The following is a 27,689-nucleotide window of genomic DNA, read 5'->3' as shown; positions in this document are numbered from 1 at the left end:
TGTGCTACCAGCTCTGGGTCCTGACTGAGCTGCAAGGATAGCTCCTGGTTGGGGTTTGATTTAAGGAGTAACTGCACAAAGCCTTTCCTTCAAAAGCCCTATGAGCCAGGTTCCTTCCAGGGCTCTTCTGGGTCTTTGAACAGTTATGGCTACTGAACAGATGAGCAAAGTCCAGCAACACTCAGAGACGGGTTAACAGCATCTGCACATCCCCAACACATCACTGCCTTGAGCTCAGGTTTGCTGGTTTTGCCTTTAAGAAGAATTCTGTTCTCCCAGGTCCCCATAGGGAGAATCCTTCCCAGGGGCAGCATCCTTGGTGGGAACCATCCCAGGAAGAGTCTGGCCACAAACAGCACCAACAAACCACGTTAATGAAGAGACGCAGACACGTGGTATCTCTTTGACAGACCTTTATTAGCAGACTGTTCCCTACATGAAGAATCCAAGTTAGATTTGTATTATAACAATTTGTGGTTACAGCTACAAAGATGGTTGTCATTTTGCATTGATTTTTGCATTCTGATATTCATATTCCCATTAGGCCACACTGGTAGGAAGGAGCCACTGCAGAATTTATGACAGGTCTCAAGAAGAGGGGGGGGGTGGAAAAAAATCACATCACTAATCCAGACTGATTTAGATTTCCATGTGCCTAACTGCTGCCAGCACTGGATAGCCATGGCTGAGCCTTACCTGGGAGACTCTCCATGAACCACCAAAGCTGTCAGCATAAAAGCAGCTGCTAAGTGCCAGTGCATCCTTGTCTGGTTTCCACAGTGCCCACTTGCCTAGGAAGAGCACTGCCCCAGCAGCAGGCTCCGCTGATCCAGCCTCAAAGCAGCTCGTGCCCAAGCACAAGTTTCCTGCCATCTCTCTGGAAACTTGTGGGTTTAGTCCCTGAGATTTCTTCCCTCCCCCTTTCCCCTAAGATTTCCCCAGGATTGCTCTCAATTATCCGTTGTGACATCTAACATACACAGACCTTCTACTTCCCAACTTCAGCCATCCACCCACCAGCCTCTCAGCCATGCACGGAGGCAATTCCAACGTAAGGCAAGCCTCACAGTGCACCCTTCTCCCTCCTCCCAAGGTTCTGCTTCCCAATTACTCCCTTCTCTCCTATGGCTTCTTGCTACAGAATTTCTCTGGGCTGAGGTCCTCCAGCAACAACCCCAGACGTGGGAAAGGCAGCTCAAGCCCCAAGAGGAAGGTGCTTTAGCATCCCTGCCCACGACTCAGCTGTGTGATGTGAGAGAACAAAGAGAACTTCCTAAACCAGACCTACGAGCACAGTAACAATATTTAAACAAGTCTATAAAAATAGTCTGACATAACTCTGTTCAAATAAATACAAAATAAATATGCTTTAAGCAGTAAAACAGTGGAATGCAACGCTGGTCCTTTCTTTTTTGCCCAAAGTGAAAAGTTGGATGAGGATCCCCCAGGCCTCAGCAGCCGGATCCTATCGATTAAAGTAGCCCATAATGCAGTCAGAGAAATTTTAAAGCCATGTCTTTCCCTTAGCCTTATGAAAAGCACCCTTTGAAAGCAAAGCAAGCATGTCTTCAGGACTGAAAGCCCACCTCTCCCAGTGACAACCAGCCCCTCTTCCCTAACACCCCTTCCCAACAGCACACACACTCCTGGCTTGGGGACTCCATCCTGCTAACACAAACCTGAACATCAATCTACAAAGAGGTCTAAAGAGATAGATAGCAGCGTAGGCACTGGGGTTGGAAAAGGTTCCACCAGTTACCCTTGGCACCAGGCAGAATGGAATTCAAAGGCCCATGCAACGCTGCGCAGAAGCTCTCGCGTTGTGCTGGGAGCAGGACTGCGCAGGAGCTGTGATATAGTGGGTTTTGTTCACTAAAGCCATGCATCAAGGTGCCAGTCCACCCAGGGCTCTCCTGCCTCCTCTTTTCCAAGCCCCTGCTGAGTATAAGACAAGCCAATCCCGGCATGCAAAGGATACAGGCATGCAGGCTCTAGTCTGCTGCTTCTGTTAGTAAGTGCATCTTGTTAGTGGATTTATGAGACACACTTAAACCTATCAAAAATAAATAACTTTAATTCTTCATCAGGCTGGTCTAAACAGCCTTCAGCCTGATCAGATAAACCACTGCCCACCAGCCCTCAAAACCAGTACAGTTCAAAGTTCCATTTCATGTCAAGTCTTGGAAGCAGAACATTAATGTCTCCTACCCAAAGGAATATATGTAAACATAACAACAAGCCTGGTGTGGCAGCAGCTCCTACACGAGGTTTGTACAAATTTGAACACGGGTAGGAAGTTGAACAATTGAATGGGACAAGAAAAAGAAGCTCTCTGAATGGAAAAAGAAGCTCTTTCAGCAAGTCAGAAGGTGCTCATCTGCAGGCAAACAGCTCTGCACACGCTATACACTGAAAGCAGACCCTTTACCCAAACCTTTGCTACTCTGCCATGCTGCTGGGAACTGACCTCAGCAACTCGTGCCTTAAGATTCAACCAGAAGTTAAGCCCCTGGTCTCCCAAAAGGCCCAACACAAAGGACCACTTGATGTAGAACAGAGTAGCAAGATGGCAAAGGCCACCAGATCCTCCCCCTGCCCTTACTGACTTACAAACTATCTGAGATTTCACAGCTTTGCTTAAGTCAGCTTAGTGTCAACACATTCACAGAATGAGAGGTGGCTATACGTCTTGAGGTTGCACCCCAAGACTTCAGAGTTCAAAGTCCTCAGCATCTCCTGGTCACCGTGACTGCACGCCCAGAGACATCTTCAAGTTCTCATAAACCACGTAGCTGATGCTTACAGCTGGGATCACCTTCATAAAGTTCGGTGCCAGACCCCGGTAAAGACCAAAGGCTCCCTCTGTCTTCAGAATGTGTCTGAAGAGTCCCCTCATTGTCACTTCAGGAGCACCCTCCACCGAAGCTGTAATAGAGAAAGGCACAGATCAATAATGCAGCCCAGGTGTTTTGATTTAAGTGTTTCCTGTGGATGTTCACAGAGCAAAAGCGCTTCATGGGGAACAGCACCTAACTTCTCCATGAGCCACTGCCACGCTGCGCATCACAGGCATCCTCTCAAGCTGATCTGCAGACGCCCTTAACCCCAAACTGCTCATCAAAACAAGAGCTCTGCCCTGCAGGTGCTCGGCCCCCGCCACTAAGGGCGGCACAAAGTCCACTGTCCCCATGCAGCATGGCAAACAGCCTTCTGCTCAGCTGCACAGGCCAGGGAAGGCTGTGGTTGCAACGTTTACACTGAAGGACCTTTACCCAGCTCAGAGACCGTGGCACGAGCTCCCCCAGTTCCCAGAAGCCCTCACCTTGGGCCTGCATGCGTGTCCTCACGAGAGCCAGGGGGTAACTCGCGAGCTGCCCGCAGGTACTGGAGATGGTGCCACAGGCCAGCAGAACAAAGACTCCAGGGTCGGCGCTGTTGACAGCATAGCGTTGTAACCAGGCATTTTTCAGTGTCTGGAAGGAACAAGTTGCATGTTAGCAGTGAAGGGGCAATCAAAAAGCACATCATACTGTGTGAAAGATGTAGTGTAAAGGCCCAGAAACCCAGTGCAAATTCAGCCAGGAGCATGAGGCTTCTCAAAGCTTTTTAAGCTACTGCTACTTGGGAAAATCCTTTCTCATAAAGAAAGCAAACAAGGGACCATGCATAATGTTGACTAGGGAAGCAGAACTGTTGTACTGGATTATCTTTTAGGCCATTTTGGGCAAAAATAAATCCAATTGTGCCCTACAAAGCTGATCAGGAAAGCTCTGATAAACTCCTGTAGTAACTGTCAGGTCTGACAATGATACAGCTACACAAGCAGCACAGCCCTACAAGTTAAAGGGTTTATACCTCATAGACTGCCAGGTCAATGCCAGCATACGGAATGATTCCTAGCATGTTGGGGATGTAGCCTTTGTAGAAGGCAGCCATTCCTTCCTTTTGAAGGATGGTTTTGGCACAATCCAACACGCCTGAATATTGTCCTGTCTTCCTTAGAGCCATCCTTGTTTTCAGAACCTAGAAGGCAAAAATAAACACCATGAAGGCCTACGGGAGAATCAACAGGAGAATAAAAACACACCATGTCATACTTAAGAGCATGACTTGGCTACAGCAAGTATCATGCAAGCACTACTGCCTGACACGACCTCCAAGAATTAAGCTATCACAGTGCTGCTGTTCTACCCACATTCTCCCATCTCAGCACCTTGCCATGATCCCCCAAGGGCTGGACTGTGAGCCCCGGGCCTCACCTCCATGGGGTAGATGCTGCTCTGTGCAATGGCCCCAGCCAGAGAACCAGCTAACAGCCGCTCATGGATCCTCAGCATTTCTTGGTCAGTGCCGATGAACCTCTTAATCTGTAAAAGCCAAAACAGACACTGAGCCTCGCTGACTTACCTCAGCCAGCTTTTCTTTCAGCTTGTCCTTCTGCAAAGCCTTCTGTCTGTGCCCTTTTACTCACCTGCTCATAGGCCATGAATTTAATGGCAGATTCGGGTGCAATCTTCAACACATTGATGCCATTCCCTCGCCACAGTGACCTTGGTCCACCCTCTCGGATCATTTGAGTAAAGCCGCCAATGATGCACATGTTGTTACTGCGGGAGGCATGGACCTGGGAGAGAGCAGGCAAGCTTGGATTAGCTCCAGCCCCGATTACGACAATGCCACATTTTTCTGTAATCCAGGGACAAAAGGGCACTTTTTTCATTTACCAGAGATTTGCCAAGGCTTTAATCCCTCCCAGATAACTCCTACAATAGGAAAGCAAGCTTCTTTCCTTTCCTGCAAAGTCTACTGTTAACTAATGGACCTAATCAGTATCTCTCTCTAGAACGGGAGGAAAGGTTAAATAAACAACTCCCATACCTACTGCAGGATCAGTTACCCCAGGTAAACTTCTCAGCTGGCACAAGAGCAAGTACAGTGGCAAAGCAGGTGAAAAATCAAGGTTTACTAACTCCTTTCTAATGCTGATAATACTTACAGTAAGTTCAAGTGCTGCCCCCTGACCACAACAACCACTTCAACTCTTGTAGCCTCATGAAAACACAAGGCTTAAACCTGTTTCACCAACACCCAAGGTTTCCAGTGCCCTAAAGCACAAAGCTCCCCAACCATTGAGAGCTCTCATATGTCACATCCCAGAACAGTTTCTGTATTTTTTCCCTAATCAACAAAGACAACTTTAACATGACTTGGATTATTCAAATAATCCAAAAAGCAATACACGAGCAATGATACTAATTCTGGTCAGAGTGCTGTAATGTGTTGATGGGTATTATTACTATTATTACGTTATATGAATGCTCCATCCCTGGCAGTGTTCAAGGCCAGGTTGGACGAAGCCTTGGGTGGCATGGTTTAGTGTGAGGTGTCCCTGCCCATGGCAGGGGGGTTGGAACTGGATGATCTTAAGGTCCTTTCCACCCCTAACTATTCTGTGATTCTATGATTATTCCCTCCTAGGCACCCAAGAATATTAAAGGAACCTGCCTGAGTATCCAAACAAACTGAAGCTGCTCCATCATACCTGCATGAGCACTTTCAAGCGGTCCAAGGGAGCTGTACAAGTCCTGGACACGGCACCTGCACCTCCACCTGCAACCAGGTGTCTCCACCACATCCCTGTCTGCCTCTCTTCCACCGTGAACTCGTCAGGAACAGTCAAGTTCTCTCCCACATCAAAGATCTGCAGAAGTAGAAGGTGTTGAGAAACGTTTCATTAGCCAGTGACTATGTCCAAGTCTTACTGCTCTTAATCAGTGCAAAGTGTTGAAGGACTGGATATGCTTAGCCCAGCTCAGCAGCTTATCTATAGCCCTGAACTGCTGTGCCTGGCCTTAGGAACCACCACTGTTTATAAGCATGGCACAGGTGGAACCTTCACATCCAGAGATTTCTGCTCATGAATCTGGCAACTGCTCAACATTTGTCTGCATTAAAATGCTGTGGATCATTGTAAGAAACAAAATGACCAACTGCAGGCAGCTGCCTGGCAAAAAGGCTGGACCTGTCTGGAACCTTCCACGCTTGCAGCCAGTTTAATCTCATTACATGCTCTTTACACACACTGAAATATCTCCAGGAAGGACGGGTGCTTGTCAAATCCATTTCCAGTTTTAACAGGTCCTGAACCAGCAGGGACTGGCCATGGGTATGAGCTCTGAGAGGCACAAGTCAAGTGAACACCCTCATCTTTGTGCAGTTATCACCTGTGCCAAAGGCTTCAGAAGCTGTGCCAGTGATGGGTGGCAAGATAACAGGACAGGAAGCAATTGGGCTCCTAGGGCTACAAGGCAGCTATTGAACCATAGAGAGAAAGATAGGACTGCTGATAGCAGCTCCTGGGGGTCAGGACTCTGGCTGAGAAGTTGGGCAAAGAGCAAGACCTGTTGCAGAGGAGCCACTTCTTACCGTGGAGTGCTTCCAGTAGAGGATGATTTCAGGAATGTTCTCCACTGGGTGCAGCAGGTGATAGTCTCGCCACTCATTCCAATCAATTGTCATTGTCCCATTTTTATCCATGCTAAAAAGATGCAGCATTAAGTGAGTACAGACTCCCACTGGATGACAAATTCCTCCTCCCCTTCCCTTTGATTATTCAGGCCTACACCAAAAGAAGTTTTGCAAAGCAGCTACTAAAAGACTTCTAAAGAGACACAAGACAAAGCTAAAACCTATTCAAACACAGCACAGGTAGAAGTGGGCTCCTTTGTTCCTCCCCTGTCTCTCCCCTTTAACTGACCCACAGGAGTAGTTGCACCCCCTCCTACCAAGATCAGGGACACAACTGACACTGAAGGCAAAATAATACTTACTAGGTGACAGGACCCCAGAAGTGTCCCGTCCTTATTCTGACACACAGGCAAACAGACAGAGGGAAGGTAGCAGAGGAAAGAAAGAGGAAAAAACAGCACAAATAAGTGGTTGTTACCATGTTAGTGCCACATGCACAAAGCACTCAGCATTTCCAAAGAGCAACTGCACAGTCCTCCAAAGCAGCAAGCTCGGGGCAGCAGGACAATGAGACAGGGATGCAAGTACCCACAACAGGTCAGGAAATAAAGAGATTGACAGTGACTTTCCATAGTGCATTATGACTTTGTAAGCGTCAAACCATGGAGAGGGTTAAAAAACAGATCAAAATGAAGAACAACAGGCAAAAAGGGAGGAGCTGAGGTCTCTGGAAAGAGCGTACAGGGTAGAAAGAAGAGATGGGTTCCTTGTCTCTCTGTTTCTTTCTAACCCCCTCAGCAGTAAAGCAGAAGGAGCAGTGGAATCCTCACCTCTTCAGGATTTTCTCAGCCTGCTGTTCAGAGATCTTGACTCCCAGGTCCCGAAGGGACTGTACAATCTCCTGGGCATCAATACGGCCTGCAAAGATAAGCCAGTGAGCTCAGGTACACGGATTACGAGCTCACTCATGGAGCAGGCCTATTCATGAGCACGAGAAAGGTGCTTACCATCATTCTTCTTATCCAAGCTCTTGAAGACCAGTCTCAGTTTCTTCTCATGATCTTGGAGATAGTGAACAAATTCCTCAAAATCCAGTTGTCCATCCAGGTCCTTGTCTCCAGCCTTCACAATTTTCTGTTCAGGAACATCAGAAGCTGTCAGTTCCTTTGTTCAGACAGCTCTGCCCCTCATTCTATCCAATATAAAGATCATTTCCCACCCAACTTTGACTTTGCCTCCAGAAGACAGCTGACAATCACAATCCCTCAAAGAAATGTGAGCAAAGAAGTAATGTAAAAAGTCACCCGATTCCAGGCAACTGCCTCTCCTAAAGTTAGTTACACAGATAAAACGCCTCATGCCTTGACAGGGATATTGTGCCACTATCATGTGTCTAATCTTAGTGCTGTATCACGATTTAACACCTTATAAAGCCCCTGTGGAGGTTCTTGAACTAAGTATGAACAGATTTGCATACAAAGTGAATCACAAAACTTCGGGTAATAAAAACACCTGAATAGGAGAAGGAATTTCGTGCCTACTACAATCCTTAGAGAAGTTAGGTGCCTCGGGCAATAACTAACTTCAACCAGAAAAAGCCTGCCCAGCTCTAATGGACACAGCCAAAGATAAAAACCCCTATGAACTGGTTTAGGCACCCTGAAGCTATGTGCTCTAATTATACAAGTTTCCATGAGATGCATATAGAACAAGAAAAGGCTCTTAATAGGACAAAGCTAAAATCAAGATCAGACTCTGTGCCAGACATCCAGGACAAGGTAAATGACTCATTAACCCACTCCAGCACAGGGCAATAGCACATGGACTGTCCTGTCTAAGGGCACACTTGTTGACAGGAGAGGTGATCTCCAGGCTGCAGGAATGTGGCTCAGGGAGTTCCTATTTCTCTTCTTGTTCAGTCACTTGCTCTTTGACAGCTTTCAAGTCTTTTCCAACATGAATCAATGGGCAACAGTAAATGAGGGGTGATTCAGTCTACTGCATCACCTACAGTTTTTGTTTAATGCCTGTAACATGTATGTGAACAGTAGGTGGGAGAAGGAAGCTCTGAGCTGAAATCCAACATTAGGCTAACCCTCTGCCCACCAGTATCTTGTTTGAGCTTCAAAAGTAATAAGCTTATTGTGATATTTCCTCACCTATGAGCACCAGTCCCCTTCATAAGCCTGTGTTTCCATGCCATTTTAAATGACTTAAACACTAAATACTTCACTATTAAAACCCACTCTCAGCCCTGTCACTTCAGCTCGAATGCTATGAGGATTATTCCTAATCATTTTAGGAGCCTTAAATAAGAAAGCACTGTCCCAGCTGCCCTGACCTTTGAGGTACACCCGGTATTCTTCACTTGCAATTCATCATATGACTGTTGTAAAGTTCAGCTATGACCTTACATTCAACTTGCAGGCTAAAGATAGAGCAACACCCCTCACATGTCAGCAGGCTGGCCTCGAACAGCTGAATCAGGGCTTCCCTCCGGCTGGCCACAGGCAGTTGGCAGGCACTGATGACTGAGAGCACTGCATCAGGGATGTGACTGTGCAAGTGCTCCTGTGCTCCCAGCCACAGAGATGTGCGAGCAATGGTCAGAGACCGCAGGTAATGAAAGCTGCTCTGCTGCCCAGCACTAACCCACAGCACACATGGGAAGGGTGAGAAAGCCAACAGCATCTTCTCCAGAGCTACGAACAAGTGCCTGCCTGCAGCTCTTTAATAGCAAATACAAACTCTCCATAGACAGAACTGGTCACCGACAGCTACGTGGCTGCTGTTGCTTGTATGGTCACCTGCACCACACACAGACCCCGCAGCACACTGTGGGACCCCACATGTCTTAAAGCCTGCTACCATTATGCTTTGTGTCTGTACAGAGATATAAAAAGCCCACCCAGCTTTGCTGTTCAATCATCAGCTGTCTGTGCTCTTCAAGCCTGGTGATAAGAGCCACAGCAGCAGGGCAAGCTGAGAGCAAGGGCTGTGATATGGTCAGACAGAGCACTCCATGGATTTAGTGCCTCTTCATTCCACAGTGAAGGGGAACGCTCTATAACCTCCCCCAGCTCAGCCCACTCACCACTGCTGAGCCACGAGCACGAAGCTGCTCTTCTGCTTATAGCACAAACCCGCTCACCCTCACTGGGGGCTGACACCAGATGACACACCTCCTGCCAGAGGGAGGCAGGATGCAAGAAGGAAAAGGAAGAGGATGTGAAACACTATTGGAGCAGATCAGTTAGAGAAGAACAGTTGGGAAAAACCCTTTTTCTATTTACTGTGCATCAAATCATGGTTTAAACATAGAGGCACTGAGCTCTCTTACGATCCAACCCAAAAGAACCTCCACGCTGTTTCAGCAACCCCAACCAAGGGATCCATGCTACACCCTGCTATGATGACAGAGCCATCATGAGCTTCTCCCCCACAACCCTGCCACTGAGGGTATTAGAGACCACCATCACTCACCCCCATTCCTCCCTCAGAGCCATACCTGTTTCCACTGGCGATAGGTGGAGAATTCCTGGGATGGAATGAAAAGGCTGAGTCTGAAGATAGATTTGAGTCCAGCCGGCAGCCCCTTCGACTCAAAGTACTCAAACTCAGCCTGGGACTTCCCGAACACCGGCACATACAGGCAGAGGCAGAGCATCTTCTCAAGCCAGAGCCTCAGCTGCCCTGCTTGGACCCACTGGGAAGGGAAGTAAAACCAAGTGATTCCCAGGAGCTGCTTTCAGTGTGTGGTGGAAAGGAAATGCCGGCAAGACTCATGACACATGCCTATGAGCAAAGCTGGCACGGGTGGGATTGGCTGCACAAGCCCTGCCCTTCTACTTAAAAGGAAAGCTGTGGCTGTAGAGTCCCACCCAGCAGGCCTCCCATTGCTCAACACCAGGCTCCCATGGAGCACAGAGACCTTACATCAGCTCACCACAAGTTAACTCTTAACCAGGCTTCCCTCTCTCAACCCAAGAGGCTTTGGCTGACATCCAGGTAGGATGTTGCTCGCTGCTCCTTACATCCGGTCTGTCCTTTCTGGTCCTGTTTTCACATCTCCAAGAATCTACATACGCAGCACAATAGGGACCAGGCTTGAGCATGACCTCTCCCACCCATACGACACAAGAGGACTCTGTCCTCCTCGTCCCAAGAAATCTGCCTCCAGAACACAGAGCAGGATGCCACTCACCTACTGCTTTCATACATGCTTGGGATATCCAGTTAAGCAAAAGTTCCACTTTTATAAGGCTATGAGTTGATTTGCTTTTATTGCAAGCTCTCCCAAAAGCACCCAATGCCAGCCAGAAGCAGAGATACCTGTATACCAGCATCTCTCTCCTCTGCAGCACTCCAGTCACTAACACCAGTAAAGCCTGTGGAGGTTTGCCATTGTGCTGAACATCCAGAGAACCACTAAATCAAGGGCAGGCTTCAGAACAGCCCCATCTGCTCCAAAGGCCCTTAGCTAAGCATCCACACAGCAGTTACACCAGCTGAAGAGGTTTTCCTCCTCTTCCAGCCACCATTAAACATTGCAGTCAGATGTGTGCTATAAAGTGGCCCAGGTAGAACAACACTTTCCAGCTCCTACCATTTAACCACTTTGTCAGGGACTTCCTGGGCTTTCATCAGGAGCAAGCCAGGGAGTGTGGCACACACATCATTTAATGTGGACCTAATTACAGGCTTTTAAGCATTTAGTGGAGTTTGATGCAGGGATAACACCTAGCTCTGCAGTGAGAGTACCAAAGCAGTGCAGCAGGTTACAAGGCTACTCAAGCCACAATAAATAACTCGCTGCTAACATGAGTTTGCCAATAAAGTTATGGTCTTGATGTTCACCAAAGATAAGATGCTACACAAGGAAGACGCAAAAAGCCATAGCCCATAACCAGAACACCATGGCCCTGCCTGCACTTGAAGTAGCACAGCGTGTTTGCTTAGCTGGTTTAAGCCAGCCCAGCAACAGCTTTCCCCACCACTGCAGACACAGCAACATTTCCTTGTGTTTGCTCTGTCTGTACAGCCTGCCTGGCCAGTGCAAAGTCCAATAAGCACTCCCATCCTAATGCACAAGGGGCCTTTACGTCTTTACCGTGGCATTTTGTTCTGTAAGGAGAAGCCAAGGTCTGCAGTGAGCTGTTTGTGGAGCTACGTGTCAATCACATGGATTGGGAATATTTAATCTGGGGCTTTATTTCAAGGATATTTTAATGGAGTTTTTTTAAGCTTAAGAAATCCTGACTCACAGCAATTGGGTACCCTTGAGAATCGTGACCCAAACAGTTCCTACGTCCTCCCCCAGCACCTCATCTACCCCAGCTCTATGCCATGTTACCTAACCAGGCTTAACCTCCTCTCTGCTGACGTTCCTCTGCATGGAAACAGGATGTGTTCAGGGACTCCAGATCCTCTTAAAGATCAGCTGCAGCAGCTCACTCCCTGCACACCGACAGCACCCTAATGCTGCACGCCAACAGCATCAAGGCCAGGCTGAACGGGGCTTGGAGCAAGCTGCTCTAGTGGAAGGTGTCCCTGCCCATGGCAGGGGGTTGGAACTGGATGAGCTTTAAGGTCCCTTCCAACCCAAACCATTCCATGATGGAGGAGCCTGACCAAGGCGAGCAGCCCACCCCCAGCTCCAGGTAGTATGTGCACAAATATAACTCGGATTTGCTCCACCAAGTCTTAAGATCCTCCGTAGTCCTTCCCACGAGTTGCCAAGTATCAGTGGTAGAGCTGCTTGGTTGCTATGCCAACATGATGCAGATTCCCCCAATAAACTCTGTCTGGAGTTGGCAGCCAGGGATAAAAGGCAAAATCTGCTCATTTTAGGGAAGAAAAGCCCCATTACTGACGTCAGGGGAAAGAAGGAAGGTAATATAGTGGAGAAAGCTGATTTTAAGCAGGGTATTAATTACAGGGCAGCGAGCTAAGAAGGAGAGACGGATTAAGGATGAAGTTTATACCAGCAATTCTGGCTATAGTGGCAAAAGGAACTTGAGCATTAACAGGTTTCCAGATTTCACCTAAGAAACCCTGGGTAAATCTGGAAGTAACTCAAAAGGCAAAGCTGCAGGGTCAGTGCTGCTGGAACACAGCACCCCAAGCCTTGGTCCTGCTCCCCCAGCCCCTGCCAGCACATACACAGCCAGGGCTTCAATACAGGAGTTGTATGGGTTGTACATCCCTTGGTAGCTGTGTCTAATCCTGGTCAAGCCCAGGACAGGGCACAGAGCTCCAAAGGAAGTCAGGCCTTTCAAGTCTGACACTTCTTACAATGAAGCTGGACCTACATGTTTCTGGTCAATGTGAAGGCAGCCTAGCTGATACCCTCCTCTGCTAAAGGGAGCATGAGATGGGTCCATCTTCCTCCTCCGTTTTCTTGCCATCAAAGAAGCTGCAAACCCATTTTCACTTTATTTATAGGATTTGTTTCTTATTTGAGCGCTGTCACAAGTTACTCAGCACCCTGCAATCCCAACACTTCACCTTTCCAAGTCATTTCTACTCTTATAGGCATCTACTTCATCACTGGTTTACTACATCAGCTGCAGAAGGTACCTCCCGAAGGATGGGAGGATGCAGCCATACAAGGAGCAGGAAAGCATGCTGTTTAATTTTGAATTTACTTTGCTATAAAAAAGGTCTCTATAAATATCAAGTGCCAGCGAGCATCACAGCACGTAACCAACATCCTCCTCCACAGGCAAAGCAGCTCGCTGGGCAAGTACACCATGGGGCAGAGGGAGAACCGCTATTGCTGGAAGCTTTCCCTAGGTTCTGCTGACTTGTTAAGTGTTTAGATTCTGGAAAGTAGCTTATAATTAATTGTACAGTACAGAAAGTGCTCCCAAAGCACAAACAAAGAGAGTACGGTGTCTGAAGGAGGGGAGTTAATCATTTAAGAGACCCCCCAGCAGAGGGAAGAGCTGCAGCCAGCCAAGGCTGTGCAAGGGGAAGGATAGGGACCGGGGAGGGAAAACAACACCGGGACACGGTATCTGACATCAAGGTGACCTGTTCCACTGACAACACACAGATCCAAAGTTACAAGTCCAGATGGTGACATCAGGGGCAGATGATGCCTCTCTCCTGTGTACACACACTCAGAGGCCAACGCATCACATTTGCAATCGATATTTTCTCCCACACCTGCAGAAACAGCCTCCTGGTGAAATCATTTCCTTCGAGCAAGGATCTGAGCAGAAACACCCCGAGGACAGCAAAGACTGAAGAGCCAGGGCTAGGAAGCATCTCTGGTCAAGCTTATTGATAGATGTCAATTCCTTACAGTACCAGACATGGTATTTCATGGGGGTTTAGCACACAGTTACAGGTGGGTTTACAAACCCAATGCCACACCAGTCAAGAGACTTCTCCCAAGGTCACAGCCAGCCAGTGGCAGAGAACAAAAGCTCTGTGTGTATGTGTGTGTCCCATTTTCTTTAACACCAACACACACTGTTTGCTCACGGCGGTTTAGAATCCATCCCTGAGGCTGCAAGAGACTTTCAGATGGGTCATTAGAACACAGGTATCTGATCAAGCACAAACAAGTCATTGCAGCTTAGCAAGTTACTGTCCGTCAGCTGAGCCACAGCGACGGCTGGATGCGGTATTAGCCGGCCTGAACTGCAAGGTAAAACCTATCTGCATAATCCCCGACACAAGAGCTTTAGCCTGTGTTTTACTTTACAATCAGGGCAGGCTAAAATTACACAGTCACAACCTCCCAGCAGATGGGCACTTACTTCTTAAGCTGCAATAACTCCATTTTGCCACATCCTTATCCTCTAGGTATTCTCTGTTAGCCAGTTTTAAGGTTTCTATGCAGCAGAACTTGCCAGGGTCATGCAGGAAAGAGGAGATTGGGATCAGCTTTCAGAGAAAGCTTCATTTGCAGGTGAGAACAGATGGACTTTCCATGACTGAGGGACCACTGTTCCCTGCGAGACACCACGGATTCCCAGCCCTGTGCTTTCAGGGTTTTCATCACAGCCTCCTGCAGTTCCCAGTCTCTGCCCTCCTTCAACCCCTGAGCACAAAAGCCCTCCTCCAAATGCACACACTCCTCTTTCTGACGAGGATGCACAGTGCTAATGGCAATAGGGATGAAGGCAAAAGTCCCTGGAGGTTTTCCAGCCTGACTCAAGCAGGGAGTGGCTTCTGCTTCCCAGCATGTAAAAAGCCACGCTGCCTCTTCCCACTCAAACCAGGTTATAAACCCCCTCAATAACTTCAACCTGTTTGTCCCCATTTTACAGAGAAAGCTTACAGCAACAACCATGCCCTGTCAAATACTGCATCCTGCAAGTCATGCACTCCTATATCCCTGCTGCAGCCCTTCCCTGTTATCCCAAGCTCCCACCACTTGCAGGGGTTATGCCTGCCTCCTTCTCAAGTCACACCCTTGGTTTTAAACCACACACAGGCAGAGCTGACTGAACCATCTCCAGGAGATACAGACAGCATTCCCTTCCCATCAAAACTAAGGCAGACCTGCATTGTGCTAGGAGCCCAGCACTAAACTGAGCAGCTTTTGTTTGCCTCCCCCCAGACAAAGCCTCACCGTTGCTTCTCCACCAATTGGGTGCACCCACCACCTCCCTGCTCTCACACCCCCGGGGGAAGTTCCCTTCCTAACCCAGATTCCAGTGTCTCCCTGATGCTCCCCGCTCCCCAGGGACAGGCTTTACTCTCCTCTGGGCTGTGCCATTCAGATAATACAGCCGGTTACTCATCTGCTCGGAACACGCTGGCTTTTCCCCAGGCTTGCCAAATGACCAGACTTTGGAATATTTTGGGATCTAGCTGCTCCTTTGCTGGTCTCCAGTGCAGGGGTGGGACTCGCCACTAACCTGCATCATCATTCCCTGCCGTCTCAGTCTTGTTCCTTACAAGTTGTCCAGGAACCTTCGAGACTCCCGTATTCCCCTTTGCCCCTAAACAGCATTCCCACCCCCCACACACACACCTTTGAACATCAGGTCTGAAAGGTTAAATCCCCCCCATTTCCTCCCTAGCAAGCACACGCGTGGTGCCCTGCTCCCTTTTCCCCTCCCCAAATACATACACACCCCTCCAGGTACTCACACACTCCACCTTGCAGCACCCCTACTCCCCGCAGACCACACACTCCTCTATCATGTGCACCAGCCCCTGCGTATCCCATTACCTTTGGAAAATGCTCTGCGGGTCCAACCACCAGTAGGATAGTTGGTCTCTTTTCAGTGGGATCAGTCCCTCTGTCCTGTGGCTTCCCCAACATCTTTGGCCCTTTCTCCCCGGGGCCTGGAAGTGGGGTGGTGTTTCTGGCCTCATCCTCTTTTTCATCTGCAGGACCTTGGCATACGGCCCTGGGAAAGAAGCTAGACAGAAAACGCCACAGGGTCTGCCGCATTGCTGCTCCAAAGAGCATCTTGGGCAGGGAAGCCCTGCGCTCTCAGGAGCTGCCCGCTGCCAAGGATGATGTGACTGCACTACCAAGCACCCCCGAGACGGGAATGAGCCCGGCAGCCAGCGGGAGCTTCAACCCAGCGACTCCACGGGCTCGGATTCTTTACAGCCCGCTCCTGCGGACGCTTCCTGCCTTTAGAAATCGCTGCTACTGCGGTCGTGCCTGGCCTGACAAGCAGCTCATTGTACCAGAGCCTCTCGGACCTGATGGCAACAGACAAAGCACAAGACCCCTGGCACGGAGCAGCTTTGGCCGAGATGCTTAAAGAGCGGAAAGCTCGAGATGAAGCTCTCGGAGGGAAGCTGCTCAGCGCTGCCAATTCACCCGCACGTCCCGGCTCATCCCAACGGCATCGGGCGAGCAGCGAGGCTGAACAACCCCAGGCTGCATCCCCACTGCAGCAGTGCCCAGCCAATCCCGGCTCCCAACGCTGCGGTGCTCCGGAGCAGCGCGCGCAGCCGGGCGGGAGGAGCCCGCCGAGGAGCGCGCCCCGGCTGCAGGTACGGGAGGCAGGGCGGGCAGCGGGACAGCATCCAGAGCGCGGGGTTGCCTGGGCTACGGTACCTGATTCCAGAGCTCGGGATCTCCTTTGTTAGGGCATAGATGGCTCTGCGGGGAGAAGGGCGGCTTTCCCCAGCCCTGGCTGAATTCGCCTCTCGCTGCTGCCCTCTCTCCCTGGTCTATTATAGTCCCCAAGCATCGTTACAACAACTCTTTGGTGCTGCATTGTGTTGCTGTTCTTGGGCTCGCAGTGAGACGCGGGGACACGCTTCCACGGCGTGCATGGTTGTTCGTTAATACATGTGTTAAAGCTAGCGCTGACGAGTCAAACAGGCCGAGTTCTGCTGAAGGAGCCTTTATCCACGCAAGGGTAGGGTTAACCAGAGCAGGACTACACGTATGTGTCAATATATAAGCACAGAACACACGATATTCCCCGAATTTCTACAGGAAATGCCATGATTCCCTCTGCTGCCACAGCAGCAATCACTGGGCTCATTTCCCATTTTAAAGTACTAACAGTTTACTCCCTGGTCCCAGATTCATGCCTGCCTTTGGCATCTGCAGACAGAGGGCACTGCACGCCTCACTTCCCAAAGTATTACTCTTCCATAAGAGAATAGTCTGGTTTTTAACAGGGTAAATGAGTACAGGCCACAGCTTCCACCTCCTGAGGCTCCCAACCCACCATAGCACAGCAAGGTCCATGGCAAGCAGAAAACCTCTTGCTTTCAGCCTTTAACTTTTGAGAGGGACACACTGTAGGGAATTTTTGTTTTACAGATATGAGATAGGGAAAATCCAACCCAAAACCTGGAAGTGCCGCAAGCTGAAGCAGCTAATTTGCAAATAAATCTGGGAGGAAGAACACACTGAACATCACACGTGGGAGCTTGGGGATGCTGAATTCCTTTAACCAACCTTAATGGAAAAAGAGACAAGTCCATAGATGACAGCACCTTATAAAAGAATTCTTCTGCAAACACGCATCAGAATTCCTTAAGAAAAGGAAAACATTCTTTAATCACAAGGTCTCCACACAGAACACACAGTTCTTTACCTTAAAACTGGACACATACTAAAACAGAACAGATAAAAATGCAGAGAATTCCAACGTGGGGTGTGGGACAGCCCTGTCCCTCTCTGAGGAATGGCACCATGCAGATCCAATGGGGATGCAGTCAGAAGCTCAGGCAGAAGAGAGTGAGGAATTCTTGTCATGCCTCCAATACCCTGAGCTGCTGCCGGTCATCACAACTGCAACGCAGGAATGAAGCTGCTTTCTAAAACCCGGAGAATCAGATCCTTTAGGATGACATTTGGAAGTTTCTAACCAACTTCTATCGGCCTGAGGCTGTCGTTTCACAGGAAGCACTGCACTGATCTCAAGTTTACACTGCTAAAAGAGGTCCTCTCACCCCCCCACATCAGCTCTGCACTTACCCTGCTCTCATGCTCCTCCAAAGCCTCATGAACCCAGCCAAAAACTACAGAGCTCTCTGCTGGGGTAACCATGTGAGGCTACTCATGGATGGGGTCCAGAGCAATGTGACCACATGTGGAAAGGGCTGGCCCCACCACTCAGAGCTATAAGCCACCATATAGAAGGCAAAGCACCCAAAGTGGGACTTAAATGTGTCCTTAGTGGTTTGGGTTGCCCCTCAAAGACTGATGTGACCTGAAACTTGCAGTTCTGCATCGCATTAGCTTTAGAGGTACACCCATGGCAGGGATTGCTTCTTTCTTTGTTCGTGCAGAGATTCCACAGTAAAACAATAATTTGTGCAAGAAATTACATGCCTGGGGCGCAATTAAAGCTGAAACTCAGCAATGCTTCTTTGGCCTTTGTCCTCACTAAAGGGAGCCTCAGAGGAATCCTGCCACCACACTCATCATCCACAGAGCTCCTGGAGAACAGGCTTTTCTAATCATATTTAGGAAGAAAAAAAAGGCATTACTTTTATCAAGTGGGGAATTTTATTAGGTCAGAATAATAAACCTGGTAACAGCAAGATGATTATAGCTGGAGGCAAGACAGCTGCTCTCCTACAGGGAATTTATAGGCAAGAATTACCCTACACCACCACCACGAAGAATTACCCTACACCACCAATCATTCACACATAAGAAAAGATGCAGTAACTACTGAGAGTGCTCTGCCTGAATGGTGACAGGAACAGAATTCATGAACACCTAGGCCCCAGTGAAACAGCTTTCCCAGCCTAGCCTTCCTTAGGAGACAAACAGCCCTACAATTCCATGAACAGAGCAGTTTCCATGAACAGAGCCCAGGATTTAAGGCAGAAAAGCCTCAGGACTGAGCTAAAAGCTGCCTCTCTGCCAGCACGCCAGTCACTGGGGACAAAAGGCAACTGGTCTCAGAGTCCTACACCACCAAACTGGGTAGTGATTACACAGCCAGAGGAGAAGGCAACAATAAAGTCATGGAATGCATCCAAAAGGAGACAAAATCTATTATATGATTCTATGAAAAGAGAAAGCAAAGAGCAAGAGAGTGATGTGTTTTGCTTCATTAAAACAAGTCTTTTCCTCAGTGCAATCTGTCAGAGGAAGGCTCTGATTTAAGCTGCGTCTTGTATCCTCCGCATCATACAGGCCACATCTTAGTGCTTGCTAAGCCTAAAACTCCAGCCTTCAGGCAGACGCTTGCCTTTTCCAGCCTGGTAGCACCAGGCGCAAGTTCAGATTGAGACCGTTTGCTCCTAGAAGACTTGTGAGTAAAAGCACAGCGTTTTTCAGCAGGAATGTGAGGCTCCCAGCAGAGGACTAGCTAACATGTAAAAAATTCAAGAGGGAGGGAGGAAAGAAGGGGGGGAGAGGGAAGGGAGCTGTGCTCAGAGCAACGCAATGACCCTTCTCCTTCAGCACAGGAAAAGCTGCCTCCAGTTCCAACTCCTCCGGTGACCCCAGAGGAATCAACAGTGACTCATCTTCCTTTGGGACGATGGCCTAGAAGCACCCTGAGGAGGAGGAGTGCTCCTTACACATGTGCCAGCCAGAGATAGCACCCAGCCCGCCAGGGCTCTTCCAGGTACCTCTTATCTTTCCAAATGTAATTTCTAGAAGACTGAAGCATTAAGTGCTTCCCACTCTTTACAAAGCTGAAGTTAACCCTGAAGTATTTCCTGCACCACACCATTAAGTCTAAACAACCTGGCCATTGCTGCTTAAATAATTAAGCCGTGCAGTGACATCCAACTCCGTTAATGTGTTAAGGTGACGGAGCACGGTTCAGTGAACACTGCACAGAAACCCAGGTCACCTCCTCACAGGAACCCTGGCACAAGGGATGAGCTGATCTAGTTGATGTATTAAGGCAAGCAGGGGCCAGTGCCAAATACAGATACAGAGAGAGCTGGCCAGGGAGGGGGAAACACACAGCTATTGCCCAGAGCAGGGTTCCACTGGGGTCATACTGCATCACATGGAGAACCAGGGACTGACCAAGAGAAAGGCCATCCTTAGAACTCACAAACTACAGAACAGCTCCTCGGTGCACTAGAAAGTTAATCAAGAAAATAGTGAGTAAGAAAATAGGCAGCCGGGGCTTGGTCTCACACAGCCCCTGTCCCCTTAGGCTGAAGGATGTAGGTTCACATTCCAAACAGCTTTGCCTTTCCAGGCAACTCATGATGTAAAAATGTCAGCAATTTCTCTTACAGCAGAATTCAGTGTAAGCCACTGAGAGCCAGGAACTCCCCCACAGCTCACCACATGGGACTTGGAACAGCTCTAACATCTCCACGTTGACACCAGTTATCACTGCTATGCTCCTCTACCCGAGGCAAAGGCTGGGGAATCATTAAAGCATACTCATGTCCCACACTGAGAGGGGCAAGTACAGGGACAGGACATGAGCAAGAACAAAGATTCATTTACCATTTGATGCTATAAGTAGGTCTGTCTCCCCCCTCTCTTCCCAACACCATATCATGTTAGACTATAAGCAAGAGAGCACAGAACTGCAGCACCACTGTTTTGTAGGGCTCTCCAACAGGAGACCAAGTCCTTATTATGGCTTTGATGTCATTTTAGTAACACTCACCAGCTATTTAAGGGTTCTGCTTTCTATTCAGGCAGATTCATGTTAAAATATGAAAAGAAGCAGTAATTATACTGAAGTCCTGTTTTTTTTTACCTGCCTTTATCTCAGTAATCATCCAATGTGGATGAGAAGAATGAGACATTTTCCTCTGCGCACCAAGGTATCTACTGTTCCTGGTCACTAAATAATGCCCCACAGAACAAAGAATCATAGGATGGTTTGGTTGGAAGGACCTTAAGATCATCCAGTTCCAGCACTCTGCCATGGGCAGGGACACCTCACACTAGACCGTGTCACCCAAGGCCCTGTCCAAACATGTGTTGAAAGATCAAACCCTGCTGCATATTCCACACAGGCACAATCAGTTGCTTTGGGTCAGTTGTATCATTTCTTTTCACTCAGGCTCCAGGGATCCTACAGGCATTCACTTCACTGGAGAGCTGGGAATTCACACCATCCTGCAGGAAACATTACACTGGAAGGCCAGTGCCATACAGGATTCCACCCTGCACGAGAGGCTCTCACACCACGCGACATTTAAAATTGCTATGTCAAGCCAAAGCTGTCTTTGACATCTCACAAAGGCCAGCCAACGTCCTCCATTCATTATCACTCTGCAAATAGGACAAAGGTCTCTGCTAAATCAACCTGAGAACCACCAGGCTCCTCCAGCTTGCTCCCAAGGGAGGACAAAAACCATCCTGAATGGATGTCCAAGATTGCATCTCTCAAGAGTTGCATACCTGGTCCTGTATGTACATGAACATAAAGCATCACTTGCCTAACATACTGTTGTTTGTTTATATGCAAGGTAAGCTTATGCAAGAGCGAGCTCCTCTTGTATGTGTTTGCATCTAAAAACTTGATTCCAATCTTTGAAGACCGAGTGGACATGCACCACTTTAACTGCCAGTTTAACACATTAATCACACCAAGGCAGGCCTGATGATCAGAGACCAAGATTGAGCGAAGGCTTTCACCATTACGGCGTGAGATCCCCTGGTCTCCAGCATCCCTCTCCTCCTGCATCCCTGTAAGGGCTCTGGGTGCTGGCAAAGCCACAATAGCAGGCAGAGGGTGCCAGCCAGGCTGCCCTGACTTGCATTGTCCCAGGGCACTAGCCAGCACAGCCAGGCTCTCACTTCAGGAGGCTGCTGGCCAAGTCTATTAATAACCAACTCCACGTCGAGAAGTTTCCCTGTGCCAAAGCCAGTCTCAGCTTTGCAGTGCCTGTCAAGAACTCGTCCAATTGATTATAAAGAGTTCATGTGAGTCTTCAGCACGCCTAAAGCAGAGAAAAGTATGAGAACCCAGAGCTCACACCAACTCAGGCACTTACCACAGATTGAAAGGTTTTACCCACAACTAAATCACTGACCTACAGTTCTGCTCTTGCACCAGATTGCCCAAGTGCATGGGAACAGGGCCCTCCTCAAACCACACATTTCATCATAGAATCCCAGACTGGTTTGGGTTGAAGGGACCTTAGAGCTCATCCAGCTCCAACCCCTGCCTCAGGCAGGGACCCCTTCCACTAGAGCAGCTTGCTCCAAGCCCCTGTGTCCAACCTGGCCTTGAACACTGCCAGGGATGGGGCAGCCACAGCTTCTCTGGGCACCCTGTGCCAGCGCCTCAGCACCCTCACAGGGAAGAATCCTTTACAAAGAGCAAGAAGAAGCCTCCACTCACTACAGAGCCAGCAAATATGAGCCTTTCTGCTTGCTCTTTTAATAAGCATTATACATAAATGCATGGAGTTATTTAACAGGTTGCTGAAAGCAGTTTCACCTTGTATTAAACTGGCTCAGGGAGCTCCACATTTGTCCTTTAGGATTACTCATGAAATGGGTGGTTGAGGAGTTGATGATAAATGCCTGGCAGCAGAAAGAAGGGAATCAACTGGAATTTCAAACTCTTAACACTGCTTCATTTGTTTGCTACAACCTTGTGTTGCTCAACCCTTTGTGATGAATTACAAAGGCCTGGCTAAAACCTTCACAACTGCCCCAGCACGATTAAGGACATGGAAACCATGAAGATGTCTCTAGATGGGTATAGGTTTGCAGGGATATTCCAGTCTGGATTACAGAACAGTATTGGAATTTTGCTCTTTTTACCATAAACAGGCTTCTGCAACACAGCGAAACCTCAGGCCCTCCTTTTCCAGGCAAATGTGAATGAAAACCAGGCGAGAGCATCACACAGAAAAGGTTCTCTCCTTCCTCTGCCCCTTATAATTGCTGATAATTTCAGTACATTGTGCCCAATAGAGTACAGAGTATACAGAAAGTCTTGGAGAGTAAACCAGTAACACAAATAAAGAGTTTGAAAGCAAGGGTTAAATGACAACAGGAGATAAAGTACTGATCACGAGTAAGATTAAATATGATTGCAACTGCTATAATAGTTCCATCCATGGAGTCACATGAGAAAGAGACTGCTCAGATAACTGACCAGCTGCCCCAGAACAGCACAGATACAACATTCCTGACAGCTGGAATCATCCAGAGATGTACTTCAAAAGCAAAGATGCTCAGAGGAGAGGCCTGAGCACCCAGAACACAGCAGAGCCCAGCTGCAGCAGCACAGTTGTGCTTCTTCAGTACCCTGAGAAGTGAACAACAGACCTTGTATGGGAGTTTGGATAGCCAGAACTTGGAGATCAAAGAGGAGACACCAGGCTAAGACAGAAGTCATGAAAGCAGATGGGAACATGTCAGCAGAATGGGAGCTGATGGCAGTTTCACACAGAGAAGCTGATACCAAGGGAGCAATATGAACCTGGGAAAAGAAAGTATCACAAGGCCAAGGAGGACATTGTGGTCACAGCACTTGTAACTGAAAAGAGACAAGGGTTATGTTTGCTCTGCTCTTAAAGCTGAGTGTTAGTCCAGCAGAAGATGCTCAGCACTGCCACAGAGGAGGAAACTGAAGACAAAGTTCAGTCTGTGTCTAGCTGGGATTAATCCCACCAGCTCAAACTGTCTGGAACTTCAGCAGCAGAGATGAGGTTTTCCAATACCACTCCAGCCCTGTAGTTAAACAGGAACAGCAGGAAAAGTTGTATTAGCAAGTACACAACTACTGCCATTGCCCATCCTTTCAACAACACATCATCTCCAGACACAAAGTAGGGAACCTAGTTCCTGTTCAACCACTAGTACTTCCATTAAGTGTTTATTTCCACTTCCCTAAGTCTATATAAATACTGTCATGAGGGAGGTCATAAGGTAGCAGTAACAGGAGATGGACTATTGCAGAGGTAGGTGTAATTTAGCAGTAAAGGACTATCCCTTTACACAGGGGAACAAGAAAGCCTTTGAAAGGATTCTTCACATAGTTCTCACTTTACTGCCCAAGCAGACTGAAGTATGTCGACTGCTTCACACCACCCCTGCAAACAAACACTGCTTGAGCAGGCTTACGCTTTGGCACTCGATTTGTCAAATGGTTTAAAGATAACAGCCTGGGTTTACATACGCAGATTCCACCTCAAAGGCCATCCAAGTCCCCCCTTCTCTCCCCCACCACACAAGGCCACAGCTAAAACAGAAAAGCAACAATTTTCCAAGGCAAAACAAAGGGGTTTATCTCAATAACAACTCTCGAGCATTGAAGGAGCCAAAACGTTGCTCATTCTCTTTCCAAGTCGGAGCCCAACACTATTATTGTTACCACAAGGCCTTTTAGGCCAGTGACGCAGAGAGATCAGCAGCCTGCAGCTCAGATCAGCGATAACCTCCCGTTTCCAGCCTAATATTTTCTCCATCTGTCTCCAAAACATCAGAAGGCAACTCCCAGCTCCAACATGCTGCTGCATGGAAGAGAAAATTAAACGCACCACAGGCACCAAGTAATTTCCTAATCACAAGCAATCTGTGTGATTTATGCCTGAATTGGTCTCCAAACACCATGTCCCAATTTATGCCTGAATTGGTCTCCAAACACCGTGTCCCATACATCAAAAAAAGGTTCTAATCTTGATGCTTAAGCACCTCGCTCAAGTGTGACTTGACACGAGTTACCCCATGCTTCAAGGGGCCATTTTTAGCTAGGGATGGGGCAGAAAAAACAGCCAGTTTATTAATAGAACTGCCTGGGAAGCAGGAAGTTTGTTTGATTTGCCTAAAAACCACACAATGCGGCTGTTTTCTGTGCAGCAACACAAGCACTGCTCCCACACGTTGAACTGCAAACTGAAGAGTCCTGAACTCTGCATCCTCCTCCTTAACACACACGTTTTACACTGCTGAAGGGGTTCTGTGCCACATTAACAATGCTTTGCAAACCCTATTCATCCAACCAGCCACTTCCTGCATGGCGGAAGGGCCCAGGCAGAGGAAGCAAGAGGAACAATACTGACAGAGAAGGGCTTCAACTGAAAGACGGGGCTGTTAAGCAGCATCCAGACAGCTCCAGTCCCTGGAGAACGGCTCCTCTCTGCTGGTCCCACAGCGTGGCAACGACAGAAGCTATGTGCTGGGAAGTAAAAACGTGGTTTGGTTTATGGTGCATCCTCCTGGAGCATGGGAGGTTGGATTGAATAACGTGCTGGGGGAGAAAAGGGATGTCAACCAACACAGGCATTCAGGCAGAACATACTGGTGAGAGGCTTTGCCAGGGGTAAAGGATCTGGCACCCATGGGTGGAAGCAGGTCAGTGGTGCCCAGGGCATGCACGATGCACAGGTGATTTATATGGTATAATCAGGTTCACGGCAGAAAATCACCATGGCACTGAGGTTATGTTTAGAAGCAGCAGCACAATTAAACCACTGTCAAGATGCTCACACTGCCAAAGTCCCATACTCCACAGCAGCAAGGAAGCTGCCAAACAAAAGCGTTCGAAGTGAAGATGTTGCAGAGTAGGAGCCAGAAAGGAACCAGCACCTCTGGGAAGCATGGATACATGCAATTAAAGCAGTCATATAAATTGGGACACCACTCCCAGAACAGGGAGAGAATAAGGACTGTTGCTTGAGAATGAGGTGGGTTTTCAGTGACTCAGAAGTTATCCTTTAACTCTTCTTCCCTCCTGTAGGATTGAGAGATGGCACATCCCTGACTGCACCCCTGTGTGCAGCCACTATCACAGACTGTAGAGTGAGTTGGGAGGGACCTTAGAGCTCATCCGGCTCCAACCCCTGCCACAGGAAGGGACACCTTCCACTAGAGCAGCTTGCTCCAAGCCCCTGTGTCCAACCTGGCCTTGAACACTGCCAGGGATGGGGCAGCCACAGCTTCTCTGGGCACCCTGTGCCAGCGCCTCAGCACCCTCACAGGGAAGAGCTTCTGCCTAAGAGCTCATCTCAGTCTCCCCTCTGGCAGGTTAAAGCCATTCCCCTTGGCCTGTCCCTACAGGCCCTTGTCCCAAGCCCCTCTCCAGCTTTCCTGCAGCCCCTTTAGGCACTGGAGCTGCTCTCAGGTCTCCCCTTCAGGGGCCTTCTCTTCTCCAGGCTGACCCAGCCCAGCTCTCTCAGCCTGGCTCCACAGCTCCTCTCAATCCATTCTCTCCCCAGCCTGTATTAGTGCTTTACCCTCCCAAGACACTCAGCCTTTTTATGGTCCTGCATACAACCACCATGCTCACACAGACGTAAACTGCACCAGTTACAGTTAAACCGAGCAGCATCACGTTGAACCTTGAAGCCTAGAGCAGCATCACACACAGAGCTGTGTGACTAAAGGGCACAGAGGTAGGAAGTCAGCACACGGCATGTTTTATATACCCCATGTGCAAAGGGGCCAAATTCCACACTTCGGACATTTTAAGGCGTTTCAAACCCCTTTAAACAGTCGATTTGGGCTCGTATAACCCACCTTGGGCAAGAAACTGGAGCAGCAACATGGTGCCAAACAGCCTAACGTGAGGAAACGCAGTGACGCAACGAAATCTGCACCACAACCTCTCCCTTCCAAAACCCCCCTGCAAACACAAGTAACCATACAGCTCCCTCACCCCCGGACCCAGAGGAAGACGGGGTTCCTTCTGCTTCACCCTGCCCGAGCAGGAAGCTCCCGATCAAACGCCTGCATTACCACGGGTAGGGAGCAAGCCGAGCCCTCTGGGTTCAGTGCTCGCAGCAGCAGCGCTGCTTTCACGCAAGCACCGACCAATGCTTTAACGCTCTATGCGGGGCAGAGCAGCGCCGGCTCCACCGCAACCCCTTCGACAGCACGGAGGGAGCCTAAGGTGCCCGCTCCCCCCGGCGCCCACCGTAAGCGTCTCCGTCCGGCCTCCCTCCCTCCCGGACCGGCGCTCACCAGCAGGTCCAGCTCGGTGCGGTGCAGCCCGAGGCGGCCCAGCCCCACGGCCAGGTCGTGGATGCAGAGCGCGCCGTCGCGGTTCACGTCCAGCTTCTGGAAGAGGGCGCGGAGCCGCCGGTCCTGCTCGGAGGCCTCGCACAGGGCCCGACCGCAGGGCCCGGGGCTGGGGCTGCCGGGGCTGCCGCCGCCGTCCGTGCCCCTCGGGGAGCCGCAGGGGCAGAGCACGCCGCTCACCACCGGCGAGGCCAGCGAGCGCCGCGGGCCCGGCATCGCCCCGCACCGGCAAATGGCGGCGCTTCCGCCTCCCGCCGCGCCACACGCGCCGCTTCCGCCTTCGCGCCACGCGCCTCGCCCGCCAATGGTAGCGGCCCCCAACGAGGTGGGCGGGAGGTGACGTCAGGGAAACGCCTTCTCCTGCTCACCAATCGGAAAGGAAATACCAGCCGGGGAGGAAGGGGGCGGTAACGGCACCCTAGGCTAAACTCCCATTGGTTAAACCCCGCAGAAGGCGGGGATAAAGGTACAAACCTCCAATCAGACTGCGAGACCGAAGTCATTTTGAGCTTGACGGACGTGGCATGTAGCCAATAGCTTTGAAAGGAAGGGGCGCCCTGTGTTGATGGACTGGTGGAGCAGCCAATGGGATCAGAGCACGGGCGGGCCCAGCCCCTCAGCGGCCTCACGCAGGCCCAGTGTCCTGAGCCAAGCGAGGAGGTGGGGCCACCCCTTGGCCCCACCCCGACGGGGGCAGCGCGTCTGACCAATGACAGCGCGGCTCTGCCGGCAGGAGGCGGGCCCTGCGTCTGAGTGACAGGAGGACAGTCCAATCAGACGAGGCAGGAAAGGGGGCTGATTCTGGAAGCCATTACGCCAGTGTCGCAGGGTGGAGGCCGTTGAGCGGGGCTCGCTGGGT

At 49.5% G+C, this 27,689-nt stretch overlaps 1 protein-coding gene across 5 annotated transcripts; it reads right to left on the bottom strand.

The window, feature by feature from the left end:
• Positions 1-398: 398 nt before the first annotated feature.
• Positions 399-27,061, bottom strand: SLC25A25 (solute carrier family 25 member 25). 5 transcript variants are annotated; one of them, XM_061476712.1, is made up of 11 exons: positions 26,774-27,061; positions 7,476-7,602; positions 7,299-7,386; positions 6,831-6,866; positions 6,427-6,538; positions 5,543-5,701; positions 4,472-4,624; positions 4,260-4,367; positions 3,856-4,023; positions 3,323-3,473; positions 399-2,925 (listed from the first exon to the last, which is right to left on the bottom strand). In XM_061476712.1, exons 1-11 carry the CDS (start codon positions 27,044-27,046, stop codon positions 2,741-2,743), a joined length of 1,560 nt encoding a protein of 519 aa, XP_061332696.1. In that variant the 5' UTR covers positions 27,047-27,061; the 3' UTR covers positions 399-2,740. The 5 variants fall into 5 exon arrangements, with proteins under 5 accessions (XP_061332696.1, XP_061332692.1, XP_061332694.1 ...); XM_061476708.1 differs by lacking the exon at positions 26,774-27,061 and adding an exon at positions 15,662-16,344; XM_061476710.1 differs by lacking the exon at positions 26,774-27,061 and adding an exon at positions 9,977-10,363.
• Positions 27,062-27,689: the final 628 nt, after the last annotated feature.

Source organism: Pezoporus flaviventris, unplaced genomic scaffold, assembly GCF_033815535.1.
Source record: "Pezoporus flaviventris isolate CSIRO_AGI_PZ_B2104156 unplaced genomic scaffold, CSIRO_AGI_Pfla_v1 ptg000097l, whole genome shotgun sequence".
NCBI lineage: Eukaryota > Metazoa > Chordata > Aves > Psittaciformes > Psittacidae > Pezoporus > Pezoporus flaviventris.
Note: the sequence above shows the minus strand (reverse complement) of the source record. Positions and strands in the feature narration are given on the sequence as shown.